The sequence below is a fragment of the Xenopus laevis genome, chromosome 7S, assembly GCF_017654675.1.
Source record: "Xenopus laevis strain J_2021 chromosome 7S, Xenopus_laevis_v10.1, whole genome shotgun sequence".
Lineage (NCBI taxonomy): Eukaryota > Metazoa > Chordata > Amphibia > Anura > Pipidae > Xenopus > Xenopus laevis.
Window position 1 is genome coordinate 95,191,286 of NC_054384.1, and position 16,644 is coordinate 95,207,929.

Below are 16,644 nucleotides of genomic sequence, written 5' to 3' on the forward strand. Positions count from 1 at the left end.
ACAGTAAACAACTGCTTATTTCAAATCCATTCAGATCTCCTGTCTACTGATTACAAAAAATACAAGGCAAACTGAAATGATTTACAGCAAAATATTTATTTTATGTTTATAGGGACTGTAGTACAAATCTCAGGATACATACAGTGAGCTGAAACGATACAGATGATACAGATCATTCATATCTACTATTGGGTTGCAGAAAACTTTGAAAGGGAAGATTCAGTTTCAGCAAATTACATTGTCTACTGTTGCAAGATGTCTTTGAATGTTTTATCGCCTGACAACCTCCTCCTCCTCCTCCTCCTGCCGATGAACAAAGAGGGGATTCAGTGATTTATCTTATTTACTTGTTTACTAATCAGAAGCCTGATAACATCGGAAGTCATCCCTCATAGTGCTGTCAGTTTATTGCACTGACTCAGTAGGACTGGGGCTCATTTATCAACACTGGGCAAATTTGCCCATGGGCAGGTACCCATAGCAACCAATCAGTGATTAGCTTTTAAAAGCCAGCTGCAAGTAGAACAATGAATGCAACAATCTGATTGGTTGCCATGGGTTATTGCCCAATGTTGATAAATGACCCCCAGTGACTATTACCTATCAGCCTTGGGTTCTGGAGGAAATCCTCAAGGTCATACGTGCAATGTGTGAGGGGGCCACAGGCGTGGGCACAATAATGCTGCAATGATACTGCTCCATTCCTCCAGAACCCAACTCTGTAAATTGTCAGTTGCTGGTAGAAAGGGATTGCAATGCAGGAGGATTCTGATTGGAGAGGCCTGCTTCACATGGAATTTAAAGGTTTGTTGTCTATTAAATGCTTTCTGTATATTTATTTTCATCATCCACCAGCCTGTAGGACCCCTTATTCTGTTATTCACTGCAATCTCTGTCTATATTTTTCATTGTTTTCTTTCGGTGTCTGTGTGCCAGTGTTTATAATATCAGATGAGTAAAATGCATAGTATCTGTTAATGCAAATATAGATATAGATCTGTCAAAATAGTTGCATTGCCAGTGCTCATAATGGTATACAGTATCTCCTTGCAGTGACATAAATCATGGTCGTGGGATTTATTATCAGTAGCATGTTGCTCTTCTTTTCCATTCATGCAAATTCTTTCTAATGACAACCTAGGGTTCCAAAGTTGCTTCCACTCATCCTTATACTGTATGTACAGAAGACCAATATAATTTTCATAGTTCTAATTATCAGCTCTTTTATAGGATACATATCTTTGTAATATTTTTGTTATGGCCATAGTTAGTAAAGGATCCATGGACCATCGTTATCTTTTTGGCTTTCTTGTGACCAGAGTTTGCGAAAAGATTGGTAACGTTCACTATCATTAATATATAGACAATGTGGAGATGTAAGGGAAGTAGATACTAAAGAAATGCCACTAGGTTTTCACTGGAATTATATAGATATTCTCTATACTGTATAAAATAGACGAACATGTATCTAAATTGAACAATAGGATTGATTCAGACTTGGTCCAGAAGGATACGTTTTTTTTGTTCTCAGCTCAGTGTCCATTAAGGGAAAACCAGTGCTTTTTATGTAGGTAATGTGCACAAAAATGTTTTTTGTGAGCTCCTATACCGGCAGCAGTAGTTGGATATGTGCAAATGTTGCACCATTCCTTTTTCTTTTCTTATTCCTGAGACACTTCTCTCATAATGACACTGTTCCCTACTTTTCTATCCCATGAGAATTCACCTTTTTCCTTTACTCCATTTTGTTCTCTTCTCCTCTTTTCACTCCATCTTGGGAATTCAAACATACTGGAATAAGAATTGAATGTGACTATAAATATTAGTAGATTAAAAAGTAGCAATAATAGTTAATTAATTAATGTTAAATGTTGCATCTTTGAACATGGATAGATCTGGTTATTTAACGTTCATGTAGAAAGCTCAACTCAAACGATAAACTAAATGTACAGTTTGCTGATAAGTTTTTCATTATTTAATTATTGATTTTTAAGTAGAAATGACTCTGAATTGTATTATCTATGGATTCAGCACCTCCATAACAATATGAACAGGGAATTCCATGAGAAGAAAGGGAATTAAAACAAAGAGAAAGTGTTGGAAGGGATGTTAGCCAATCTACTTTCATTTACGTTCCTTCCGAATGTCTTGTTTTTTTGCAGGACAGTTTTGAATTGCAGAATTGTGGATGGTGCACTTGGTGCAATTCAACAGAAGAGAATAGATAGTAGGTGCAATGGAGCATGGCACTAATATGTGCAAGGGCAGGGAATGTATTTTGAAAATAAAGTACCTTTAATGGATGGGGTCAATACATGCAATGACTGTATCCATAATTGCTCAAGGGGCAGGTCTGATAGACCCATTGATTCAAATGGGTCACCATTTGCAGTCAAAAGTACTTCCTATGAAATCCACTGTGAAGGTTCACAGTCAAAAGCAACTATAAAATGTTCTGTTTAACTTCCAAACCTCAAATTTCACAGCATCTACTTATTTTATATTTCTGTGTACACAACACTGCACATATGTGTGTAGCTCTGCATTTCTACACGCTGTACCAAAGGCTGGGTCCAGTATATGTGGTTAAAAATACAAAGAAAATATAGGACCAGATTCAATTTGATAAGAAACTGCCTCCTGCTGTATCAGTTTGAATAATTTACTGTATATATTTTACATTGGTGGATGGGACACGCTTGATGGAGTCTTCAGATTAGCCACCTTAGTATTCCAATAATGAGAAGAGCACCAAACTCACACTAGCTGCTTCAAATTATATATTGCTGATTACCACATGACACGCTTCAAGGGTTCAAAGGAACCCAAAACGTGTTTTTTTTGTAGTCAGCAATAAATAATTTGAACCTGAAACATGTTGTGTTGTAGTTAACAATAAGTCATTTGAAGCAGCTAGTCTACGTTTGGTGCTCTCCTCATTATTGGTATACTTGTAACAAGGGGTGAGGATAAGCCTCTGATGACTTGATGCATTGTGTCTGTAAGGCTGCCAGGCTGAGCATCTGAACATAACACTTAATAGATTAGGCAACTTGTCATGCAACACAGGGTGATGCATAAAAGTGGAACTCGATAGTCTATTATGCCTCTTAGAATACAGTAAATTTTATATTTCAACATTTTGGCTCCTATATAAATACATTGAAAAGACAGCATAGTTTATAAACGTTCCACACTGGCTTTCCAATTTCAGTGTGTGCCCGGTGCACTATTTTGCATAAAAGGTTTTTGACATTTAAATGTGCCCTAGGGATGAGTGTGAACCATATCAAATGATACTTAAAGGGGAGCTGTCACCCTCAGAAATAATTCCATATCTACAGTATTTTATTGAATTGAGCAAAAGACCAGAATGTGGAAGATATTCCTCCTGTAAACCAGCGGTATGTATGTACAATTTCCTTGTGAGTTTCTTGTTGGCATCATAGCAGAAAGTTCCATTGACCCCAAAAGGGCATTGGTGTAGATCAGTGCTTGGGTTACTCCTAATTCACTTAAAAGTAAGGCTAAATTGGTGTCAATTTGAAAGCATTGTCACTCTTAAGGGGTTGTTTACTAAACTCCGAATGCAAAAATCACAAATTTATTTTTATATAAAATTGGACTTTAAACAAATCATTTAATAAATTCAAATTTTTCTGAATTTTTTAAACCCAGAGGATGAAAAAGTCAGAATCTCAGACCAGGTTTCATATAAGTCAATGGGAGAAGTTCCAATGATTTTTTGATGTGCGATGGGTTTCGTGCAATACCCCAACGTTTTCGGGTGAAGAATCCAAAAAAAACTTCTTTTTTTTACCGCAAAGCTAATTTTTGGTAAAATTTAATAATAAAACCCAGGCGTATTTGATCGGATTTTGTAGCAGAAAATATTGAGATAAATTTGGACTTTGATAAATAACCCCCTTCATGATTTTAGAATTTTTTTCACCCATTAATTTGACTGCCAATCATCTACAATCAAGTGTGCATTTGGGTATAAGGAGACTGTTGCGCTATAACGGTGCTGTCATGGAGTTACAAATCGGCCAAGCAGCAAAAAAATAGAATACAGAGCTGTAAAAATTGTTGTACTGTAGAAATGTCTGAATAATTCATATGTCCTTTAGATAATCAGGTAAGACAAATGTATGTAAGACAAATAGACCTCCACACACACCCCTTGTCGTGCAGCAGATTAATATGAAAAATAAAGAAATAAAAAAGTTATAACAAGATCTGGGAAAGGGAACCTATATTGTCTAGCACTGTCATAATTGCAGTGTTTATAGCCTGCAGTTCCTTTTTGATTGTCCAGGGAGTCAATGTACATAGATGATTCCTCTTAGTCATTTGGCTATAGATACAGAATAACAGAGAGATTGATAGCAGATTATCACAGCGCCTATCCAGTCACAGTAACAGGACCTTAACATGAGGCGATCCCTGCTACCAGGTAATGAGATGTTTTACTTTTTATAAATTAGTAATTGAACAGATACTCACTTGTTCTGATATAATATATGTTACATGATCATGGGTATCTCCTGGTGCACGGACCAACCAGTTTGGGAATAACAGCAGTCCAGGGGTTGCTTCAAACAGATAAACTTCTTTATTGAAAAGGCAGGCAGTGGAACTGTTCACAGAAATCAGGCCCGGATTTGTGGAGAGGCCACCTAGGCCCGGGATTTTAGGGGGGCGGCATGCTGCCCAACCACACCCAGATTGGTTCAAAAACACTGGCACTGCACTGGAGATACAAAAGTTTTTTTAAATCCCCATTGCTCCAGTTCAGATGATGAAAATTTGCACAAATAAAGGGGAGGGGACAGGGGCCTAGGGGCAGTGGGCCTAGGGGGGCCAACTATGTAAATCCGGCCCTGGATCTTCCAATACAATCACAGCAATAAGTGGAAAACCTTCACACTTTCTGATATTGCCAGTAGATCTCTCACAGGTCATAGTGCAGCCTGTGTTGGTGCTTTTCCCCAGTACTAGGGACCACACGGGGTAACTTGCTCCTTGGCACTTTCCCTGCTCCTGAGCTCACCCACTTGTATCCCTGTCTGGTAGCTTGATCACCGCAAGGGTGCTAACCCCAACTACTCTTCTTGTTGGAGCCAGAAAGCTGCTCACTAAATACACTGCCCCTAACTTTCACTCCTAGAGTGACTATTACATAAACGTCTGCTGCTAAATAAATTTTCCCTAGCCAGGGTCACCCCTCAGACCCTCTCCTGTACCCACCTCCTCACAGGGTGGGATCCAGGAAGAGAGAGCCTTAAGCACATGTGTGTTCCCCTGTCGAACTTTTAAACACTGACACTTATTGGGCAAACCTTAAACTACAATGGACCCAGGAAATGTGACATAGCTGCCCTGGTGAATAAGAGGACTTGGGTGTCCAAATACAGGGGAAACTGCCTGGGTAAAACATACAGTACCTAAACCTCAGGGTGTCTACAGTTGCAATAAATGAATAGGTGCAATCTTTCTCTGAGATTTCTGTATTGTGCAGTTGCCCAGGCACACAGGATACCTGAAAAAATAGTAGCAGCAGACTCTATGCAGAGATCCCCAGGCACTAGGCTACTAAGGGTGGCCTAACCAATTGCCACTTCCCAGTGATTTTATCTTCCTTTCTCCGTCACCCTAAAAAAATGTATCAAAATCCTATTTAATCACATAAGTCAAGCAAAATGAACTTTAATTACACTGTATAAATTATTTGAATCTTTTTCCTTTCGGTCTGGGAATTCATAATTATTGCAATCAGGCAGGAGCCATTTTGTGGACACTGTTATTAAGACCAGCCTTGCATCATCTCAGAATCTTGTTTGTGCACCAGAATGGGGGACCTGATGTCCATCCCCATGCCCTGGCTACACAATTAAACGTTGAAGAGAACGGGGAAATGTGGGGAGAGCAGTGACATCTAGGAAGTGCTGAATGGAAAGTCAAAGTAATTGTCTGCCTCGTCTCTAAGGCATAGAGGAGGGGCAGACAAAATGTGATTGACAGCTGGGATTTTTAAATGAGTTTACAACAGCTATGTATACTTTCATAAAAAATAGAAATTGGCTTTCATGTTTAATTTGAAAGTAACTTTTATTATTATAATTGGGCAGATGTCAGTCAGGCAAGTTTGATTTTCCTATTGGTTTGGGAACTTCATTGGCTAGTACAAGGTCTTATATACCTGCTATTGTAATCCAATCTAGGGCCAACAATTGGGTTAAAGCCAATATCGTCCACCTAAGGTGGGGAGAGATTTGCTCAATTGGCAGCCTCACCAACAATTGGATATTTTAGTGAATTGCCACCTTTATTTAGTAATGTGTCTCACCTTGTGCCAGAGTCTTCTGAATGACTCTCATTCCTTTCTCCCTTTCAGCTCTCTTCAGTGTCTGGATAAATCTGATCCATGGAATCAATATTCAGCCAATTCCTGAATATCCAGTGGTCAATCATCCTGTCACCCTCAGAGTTATAGGGGTCAGTGGAACCATTCTCTCTTTCTCCTGGTATAGAAGTTCATCTGTTGACAATTCCTCATTAATCTTAACTTATAATTCATCTTCTAATGTGGTGACGCAAGGGCCAGAATACTTCCCTCGAGCCATTGCTTATTCAGATGGATCATTAAGCATCTCGATACTTTATACTTCAGACCAGACAAATTACACTGTACAAGTAAAAGCGGACAGTTTAACAAAGGACACTATTTACCTGCGTTCTTATGGTGAGTAATCTGCAACTAGTGATCACTCCTTAAAGGAGAATTCAACCTTTTAACCAAAAACCTGTGCACCCTCACCCAACGTATACCCCCCTCCCTCCTCCCCCCAGCCTAACTGCCCTCCTGGGGAAATGCCCCATACGTTATACTTACCCCTCGGTGCCGATTCTGGCATTGGAGTTCAACGCAGCCGTCTTCCGGGTCTTCGGCAAGCTCAGTGGGCGATCGGCATGTCGGTGCATGCGCAGTTGGAGCAATTTGCCGGTTTGCAACAACTGCGCCTGCACCGAAACTCACAAAAATTGGCGAAGCACCGGAAGAAGACACAAAGACCCGGAAGATGGCTTTGTGGAACTCCGATGCCAGAATCTGCGCCGAGGGGTAAGTAAAAAGTATGGGTCATTTCCCTGGGGGGCAGTTAGGCTGGGGGGAGGAGGGAGGCGGGTCTACGTGGGGTGGGGGGGTGGGCTTTTTTGTTAAAGGGTTGAATTCTCCTTTAAAATCAATATTGATATTTTATGGTAAAACCAACCAGGTATCAGAACACTAAACAGTAATTTAAGGTTTCATTTTGCAACATGTTTATTATTATTATTCATAAACTAGTCAATAAAGAAGCAGTACAAAAATTAAATGTAAAAGCACAAAAATACAATAGCAAATGATGCTTTTCATGGACAAATCAAGAGCAATAAAGATCTAACAAAAGATCATAAAAGTAAAACTGAACAAAATATAAAATTAAATTAGAGCAAAGAAAAATAAATACATGAAAAAATAGAAACATTAAAGCACTTAGAAATTTGAAAATTTCCAGGAAATATTTGACTATTCAATTCCCGTATTCAGAAGATCTTATGAATCCCAATTTAGTTAGCAATTCTTTCTTGGGTTTAATAAATAAGTCTAGATATCTGTACCATACACAATAAAAAGAATAGGAAGACTTTTATTTCTCGAAATTACATCTAAAAGCTTCTTGCAAGCATAACTGGCTTAGTGAAGAAAGAACCTCATTTAAGGTATGAATTTCCTTCTGTATCCAGTAAAGAGATATGTCATGTCACACATGAAACAATGTAATAAATGTAATACCTCTTTCTCTAATTTCAAAGTTGGGTTGTCAAAAAAACTATCACCCTCAATTAAATCTAATAAAGCAAAGGTGGGATATAATTTAAGGTTTCAATCCCAGAGGTACAATATTGATTTGTGGTGCTGTAGTGCCCCTCATGGAAGACAAATATTACTGCATGTTATTTGTACATAAAGGCAAAATTAATTGCACTCTGTACAATGTGCAGGGCAAGGACAGGGCAGTTGTCAGACATGAATACAGCCCTACTGGAAATAAACTTTTTGCACTTTGCTTGCAAACATGGAACCGCTTAGCTGGCATTGACCCCTCTAATATCTATTTCCAGTTCTCGCCAATCCAATGAGAAGCCATCTGTATAATCAACTGCTCTTTATGTCACACCCCAACAAATATATTGTGACCGATTCAGCAGTTTATTGGCCTGTGCATGACGCTGCCCCAATATGCCTGTCTGACCAATATCTGAGCAAAAATCAGACAAATATGGATCAGGCAGAATTAAAAATCCCATTGGGAGAGGACTGCATTGGCTTGTTGATGCAATCCTGACCATGGCAGTCTGTTTTCCTATGATTATTTTGTTATCATTTCTGTAGCTCTAGAGAAGGAACCTTGGGCACATTTATGTGAATCTACAGAGAACATGTTTGCAGAGCAGGAATTAATTGATGTCTAATTGGTGAACATTCACATGTTGCTGAACAAAACCATAACTGAACATAAAATAAGAGAAGACAATGGATTTGTGTTATGGCTGGGAAGTTGTTCCTGCTGGAGGGTACTTAGAAAGAGGAAGCAATAATTCCATTATTTGAGAACTATTGTCCTAGAGTGTTTCACAACAATATAAAATATCCATAATATAGAGAATAATGCAACCCCTGTTGTAAAATATAAGTATAGTCAAATACAAGAGTCCTCTGCACTCGACCCATTATCAATATATTTAAGACAGCGACATTTTGTGCATACTGCTACTAAAAAATGCCTTACCCTTTAAACAAAACAGGGATTGTTTGTCCATATATTGCAATATATTTAAGCTGGCCAACTACGTCAAAGTCATCCCATATCTGGCCAGTCCAGCAAGTTAAGTTGCAGGTAAAACCAAGTCCCTTTGTAAAATGTATAATGAAGCAACAGAATTCTTAATGAATCAGATAAAATTGAGCATAGGACTGGCCAGATATGGGATGACTTTGACGTAGTTGGCCAGCTTAAATATATTGCAATATATGGACAAACAATCCCTGTTTTGTTTAAAGGGTAAGGCATTTTTTAGTAGCAGTATGCACAAAATGTCGCTGTCTTAAATATATTGATAATGGGTCGAGTGCAGAGGACTCTTGTATTTGACTATATGTATTTTGTGGTCACAGCCTCATTGCACCCCCGCCTAATGGTTTTAAAAAATAGTGGTGAGCACAACTTTCCCTTGTTTGTTATAGTTTATACAGGAGCAGTGACCAGCTCCATGTTGTAGCTCCCACCCTTCCCAGCTATAGTCAGGTGATCCCACTGGTGTCTAATAAAAGGGCAGCCAAGTTTGGGAGTTTTACTTTGAAAGCAGCAAGTTAAGTTGCAGGTAAAACCAAGTCCCTTTGTAAAATGTATAATGAAGCAACAGAATTCTTAATGAATCAGATAAAATTGAGCATAGGACTGGCCAGATATGGGATGACTTTGACGTAGTTGGCCAGCTTAAATATATTGCAATATATGGACAAACAATCCCTGTTTTGTTTAAAGGGTAAGGCATTTTTTAGTAGCAGTATGCACAAAATGTCGCTGTCTTAAATATATTGATAATGGGTCGAGTGCAGAGGACTCTTGTATTTGACTATATGTATTTTGTGGTCACAGCCTCATTGCACCCCCGCCTAATGGTTTTAAAAAATAGTGGTGAGCACAACTTTCCCTTGTTTGTAAAATATAAGTATATTGCCACCAAGGAGTTCCATGACCATATAAAAGTACAAGGCCCAAGGTCAAGAGCTTTTATGCAGGTCATTGAACTCTGAGGTGACTTCTAATATCCTCATATTTTACAACAGAGGGTACTTTATTTATTACAATACATGCATTTCAGTGAGTCATGTGACAGAAGTTTCACCACTGAGCACCTATTGTAACTGATGACACCCCTAAGCACCATTTATAACTGATGATAGCATCTATCTATCTATCTATCTATCTATCTATCTATCTATCTATCTATCTATCATCATCTATCTATCTATAATCTATCTATCATCATCTATCTATCTATAATCTATCTATCATCTATCTATCTATCTAGCTATTATCTATCTATCATCATCTTTGTTTTTCTATTACCTATCATTTTTTTGTTTTCACTTATGTTGGGTTGAAGGTTCCTAGTTATAATGTAGAGTTTACATCCTGCAGGTGTCTGTGTGGATCCTCCAGTCGATAACACTGTAGGCATTTTGGCCGGAATCATTTGTGGTACCTTTGTGGGACTTGCATTGATCGCTTGTGTAACATTTCTACTGTACACAAGGTATATCCTTCCAGTGAGACAAGCAAATACAGGTAAGTTATCCTACTGAGTAAAGCTAATCATACACTTAAAGAGCCACTCATTTAACAAAGTTGCCAAACTGGTAGATCTATGTCCAGTTGTCAGGTTGTGGATCAGTTCAGGTTTCCCATAATTTTGCCACCAGGTCAACGATTGTATAGTATGAGATGCTTATGGGTATTTAATGACAGTGGATTACATTACCGGACCCAGTGCAGTTAAACACAGCAACCAATCAGCTGCACTGCTACAATTCAGCTCAGGTATTAGTAATGTACATTCTCTCATCAGTCTTTACCACATTTTACCACCCAGTTCATTTGATTTTGCCTGGTTTCACATTTTTTATCTTAAAAATGTTCCTCTTTGTACCTTGGTTCAAACAAAGGCTCCAAAGCCCTGTAAATATGGGAAAAATTTAAAAAATGGCCAAAGGAAATGTAAAAAAAAGCTATTTCACCTACAGTATAAGGATAAAGTAATATGAGTTGGATTTGATTTTGATTTATTGATTTAGTTCTGATTGCATTTTCGTATTATATCTTATATAATTAAATTATTTTGTTTATAATATATATATATATATATATATATATGTGTGTACTGTATATATATCATCAATAACAATTATTTCTAGGCAGTAAAGGGATCTTGCACATTGAAAGAAAATGCAATTACAAGCAAGTTACCAATATACATTCATTAAATATCAATGTTTTTAAAATTAATTCATCTTTGGATTAAAAGCAAATAAGAACAACCAATTGTTTTACTCCTGAAAAAAATAATTAAGTATTTTTTTTGTAAATTTGCCAATCAATGATTAAGAATAAAAAAAAAAATGTTCCCCAGATTTTCTGCCTTTACTAAATAAACATTAAGGGGCAGATTCACTAAGGGTCGAATTTCGAAGTAAAAAATACTTCGAAATTCGACCCTCGAATTGAAATCCTTCGACTTCGAATATCGAAGTCGAAGGATTTAGCGCTAAACGTTCGATCGATCGAAGGATCACTCATCCCTAGTTACAATTACAGGTATGGGATCTGTTATCCAGAAAGCTTTGAATTTAGGGAAGGCAGTCTCCCATAGACTCCCATTTAATCAAATAATTCAAATTTTTCAAAAATGATTTTCTTTTTATCTGTAATAATTAAACAGTACCTTGCACTTGATAACAACTAAGGTATACAATATAATTAATCCTTATTGAAGGCAAAACAATCCTTTTGGGGTTATTTAATGTTTTAATTATATTTTTAGTAGATTTAAAGTAAGGAGATCCAAATTATTACAGGTCCCATGCCTGTAGAATAGAAAACAATATTATTTTGCAAAAGCAAAACAGTTTTTTGACTCTTTAAGTCACCTGCGGTGATACATTTAAATTGTAGTAATCTGATTAATACTAATTGCTGATTGGTTGCTATGTGTACCTGGTGTGTATGTAGCACCAATGTATATCAGTTATAGGCCCGAAAAAATGATATCAAGGTTTCACATGAAAACTCATGAACAAAATTCAATTAGACTGGACAAAACTTTTATCCAAATTCAGTTCTACTTTTCCCCCATAGACGTCAATAGAATTTTCATATGAGAAACCATGGGATAAGTTTTTCTGAATTTAATTGCATCATTGAATCTCATGAGTTGTCACATGATAAACCTTTTTATCATTGAATTGGTCCATAATGTGATACAGTAATGAGGACTTTTAAACACCCCTTTATTATCTTTCATTCTCACAAGCAGTCTCTGAAAGTATACAGTATTATGTTTACAGTATATAAATATATAGAAAGTATATACAGTAGAAACCCCATTTTTATGTTTTTCAGGGGTCCAAAATGATATGGTTTAAAATCGGTGAAATATTCTGTGCATTAAATATAGGTGGGACTACCAAAATATAAAATGTGGGAACACATAAATTTACAAGCAAACTTGCACATACAGACAAAGTTGTTGCTTTTATCTTCCTTTATTTCATGGCTGCAAAGATAAACCATATTTTATTTAAACAGCAGGGAAATTTAATAACAAACAAGATACATCTGCAACATACGACAATGTTATCGATGGAGGAGTGGTAAGTGTTTGTGTGAAGCCTTTTCCCTGGACACTTCGGGTCATACACGCGGGATAGCCTGTCCCAGGGTTCCCATCAGATGGATCCTACCCAGAGCTTTAAAAGCTCACCCCAATCCAATGTCTTTTGGTCCTTCTGCTCCAGTTTACTTTTTTGCTCCCAATGGAAGCAATTTTTTTCTTTCAAGCCTTGGGAAAGCATTAGGGCTTGCTGGAAAGTGTCCTGGGAGTTTTTAGTCCTTGAGATATCCCCTCCCAAACTTCATTTGTATTGAGTCCTCATGGTTCCATCTTCTGGATCAGATAGGCACAGTGGTACTGAGGCCGATATCACTTGTTTGTCTTTGAACCATGTGCCCACCTGGCCTGCTCTTAGCTTGTCCAGTGGCAAGTGCTCTGTCTCCCCCCCCCCATCCTTGTGCCTTACCAGTCTGAAAAAACTTATTAATACATTTTCTTATGTGGAAAAGACTTGATAAGACTCAATAAAATCCAAATTGTATGAATTCATCAGATTTGATGCCCGAATCCTGCGACTTTTTCAGATTATCACCTGAAAATCACAAAATATTCGAATTATTGTATGAAGCCCAGTGCAGATCAGGATATCTTTAAAATGTTAATGGGACATCTGCCATTGACTTCTATATGAATTCGACAGGTCTGAGATGGAGTACTTTTTAATTCTGCCTTTAAACACCATCTGAGTTTAATAAATCTCGAAAAAAATTATGTATTTTTATTTAGAAAAAAATTGTGTTTTTCACCGACCAGAAAAAAAAATCGGACTTTAATAAATAACTCCATGTCATAGTTTCCCATCTTTTTTCAGTAGTTTCTAGAGACACCAGATTGGGGGTGGGGTAGAGCTTTTAAAGCTTTGGAGATGGTCCTTCTGATAGGAGCACTGGGGTGGGGCTATCCCGTGTTTATGACATGGAGTGTCCAGGAAAGGAAAATCACTATATGTATGATACAATTTTCCCTTTTCTAACCTACATCTTTATCTGCCACTCACTAGACATCTATTTTGTGGTTTGAAAGAACTTCACCATATGTTTGAATATAGTTTACAGTCTAGAGAACTAAAGCAAAATGCCAAAACATTTTTTATTAAGATGATATATAGAGAGACAGGTATAAAAAGAGAGTAAACGATTTGAGACATACTTAGGGTTGCCACCTGGCCAGCAATAGAATGGATGGAATAGAATAGGTCTTGTTCTGTCTGCCACTATCAACTTCCATCTATCAATCCAGTCTTGCTCACAATGTGCCTCGCTCAATCTGTTCCACCCACCCAGGTTCCTCTAAGGTCTTGTGCCCTCTGTGACTCCCACTCTCCATCCACCATAAATCCCCTGTCTGTATCACTCCCTCTGCCCCTTCAACCATATGTCCCTCTCACCCTCCTACTCTCATTCTTCTCTGGCGTTGCTCCCCCTGCACCTCCCACCCTTTGTGTCTCCTTTCCCTTTCTACCACTGCAGCAACCTGCAGCAATATAACATGCATGGTCAGGATACCACAGAAGTCAGTCATATCAAAAGAAGGACAAAAATGCAGCTATAACACCGGTACAGAGGGAGTACAGTGAGAGAATAAAATTGAAAAGCACAGGGGAACAAAAGGGGAATAAACTGAAGTGTGGCATTGTGCATATTAAAATAGAGCAGAGAGCTCCTTGAAGACACAACACATAGAAAGACTGTAGATTTTAATGAATAATGCACCCCCTACTGAAATGTATTAGTTACTTTGTGCTTTTATATGGTCACGCAACTCCTCGGTGACTTCTAATATCTATATAAATTAAGGTAGGGGGTGCATTATCCACTATATATATTGGTCACTAATTAGGGCCTTACTGGGCCCTCTACACTCCTGGTCTCCCATGCAACCCCAAGGTCTGAATCCTCTGTAGTTATGCTCCTGGTAATAAATCCTTGCTATATTTGAAGAATGATATCCACTAGACCTAGATCTATGTATTCCTTCTTTCCCTCAGGGACAAAACATCACGGTGGAATCTGCATACACGGTAAGATCTTTTCCTCTAAGATCTCAGAGTTAACATAATCTAACCATGTACTCTTGAAAAAGGCCGGGCCAAGCAGAGTAGGCACGTCCCTAGAGCGTAAAGCTGGGGGGTGCCAGGCATATACCTGCTCTGTCACCTACCCCATGTCCAGTCGCATCTCTCTTCGTGTATTTGCGCTTCTGCGCATGCACGCACATCGATTTTGTGCAGCCGGTTTGCCTAGGGCTCCTGTTGGGACTGGCCGGCTCTGCTCTTGAATAAGGAGTCTTTAGAAAATTTGGGGCAGATTTATCAAGGGTCGAAGTAAAAATTCAAAGTAAAAAATTTAAATTTCGAGCTATTTTTTGTATACTTTAAATAGGGAATAGTCCAAATTCAATTTGAATTTGAAAAAAATTTGAAAATCTACTGTACTGTCTTTTTAAAAATTCAACGTCAACCATTCGCCATCTAAAACCTGACGAATTGCTGTTTATGCCTATTGGGGACCTCCTGGAACTTATTTGGAGTTAATTGGTGGACTTTGAAAATTCAAAGTTTTTTTTAAAGAACTTCGAATCGAATTTGATCGAATATGATGTTACTTTGATTCGTTTGATTTGTTTGATTTGAACGAAAACAGCCTATTCACCCACAAAAAAAACCTTAGATTTCTTTGATAAATTTTGGTTGGTCTTTTTTTATTCGAATTTCAAAGTTATGGGAGTTCAAAAAAACTCCCATTACTTCGAAATTCGACCCTTGATAAATCTGCCCCCTTGGTGTGATGAGACTGTCAGCAGAGGAAAAGTCATATATTTTATCCAAGAGACAATACTCAAAAAGCGATTGCCAACAATAATCAAGAAGCAATTGTGGGTGCTTATAGACCCTATGAACCCTCTGATTTAGTGGCACCAGAGATCCTATGTTTTTTGCATTTGCTATAGATTTTAGCAGAATTCTACAGGACTCCTCATACTACAATACACCTGCAATCCAAAACAAACCACAGCTAATATGCTTTATGGAGTTTGGTGCTTATGCTTTATGGAGTTATTGCATATGCGGATCAACTTTCTTTCAGATGCTGTTTTCAACCCTCCTTAGAGGTCTACTGTCCATGCACTCTGAGTTTAATATTTAAGGAATGGCTCCAGCTAAGAATAAATGCTACAGGCACTGAAAATTAAAGGAGGAATAAACTGTTCATATAATATGTATTTCTCTTTTGCAGGGGCTGCAGCGTCAGCAAGATAATGCCTACTGTGACCTTAAAATGGGATATAAGTAAAATGCATAATACAAATAAGTGAAGACTTCCCCCCGCATCTTCATTACCTTCAGTACCAATTTATCTTTTAAATACCTGATCAATATTTTTTTAAACATTTTTCCCTCTATGCAAAATTTTTTTTCCCTTCAATTTGCAGTTGATGACTATAATACATTTAATTTTTTTAGTAATGTATGTTTCCCCACTGCAATTTTCAGTTTGTTCCTCACACTAAAAGAATCCAGACTTTTAATCCACCCTTATCAGTATTTTCTACAGATTGTATGGTATACTTATTTTAAAAGGGAGGCTAGGAGCAAAGTGAAATTCTTTTTACCTACAATGTATCTTATCAACTACCCGTCCCCTTATTTATGCTTGAGAGTAAATTGCACTGCATCTGCACTGTGATAGGCAAGTTTCCAGAATTCTAAAAGCAATTTTGCCAAGCTAGTTGTCAACGAACCATTGTGTCTATAACATTGTATTTGAGACTCTATGGGGCAGATTCACTAACAGGCAAATTTTTGCCAGCGTCAGCTTCGCACCCCTCACACCAATTCGCCAGGCACAAAAGCACTACGAATACACTTATTCACTAGAATGCAAAGTTTAGTCCCGGGCGTTGAACGCTGGCGACTTTTCGCATTTGTACCTAGAGAAAATCGCTTGTGATCTTGCGCTTATTCGTCAATTTGCATATGGCGGGTAATTTAAAGTTGTATGGATGTCTTTATAATAAATGCTGGTGCAAATGCTTGAAGTTACCACTTTTTCTTATATATGTATGCCCTACACATGAGCCTACCATAAAAATGAATGTTCCAAATGTTATCAAATATCTGGAGAAAACCAGTTACCCAAAAAAAGT

General features: G+C 37.8%; 1 protein-coding gene across 1 annotated transcript; it reads left to right on the forward strand.

Annotated features, from left to right (window-relative positions):
* The first annotated feature begins 6,274 nt into the window (after positions 1–6,274).
* Positions 6,275–15,791, forward strand: LOC121396050 (carcinoembryonic antigen-related cell adhesion molecule 3-like). The gene is made up of 5 exons (XM_041570642.1): positions 6,275–6,745; positions 10,251–10,397; positions 12,414–12,478; positions 14,486–14,518; positions 15,735–15,791. The coding sequence occupies exons 1-5, from the start codon at positions 6,370–6,372 to the stop codon at positions 15,789–15,791; spliced, it is 678 nt and encodes a 225-aa protein (XP_041426576.1). The 5' UTR covers positions 6,275–6,369.
* Positions 15,792–16,644: the final 853 nt, after the last annotated feature.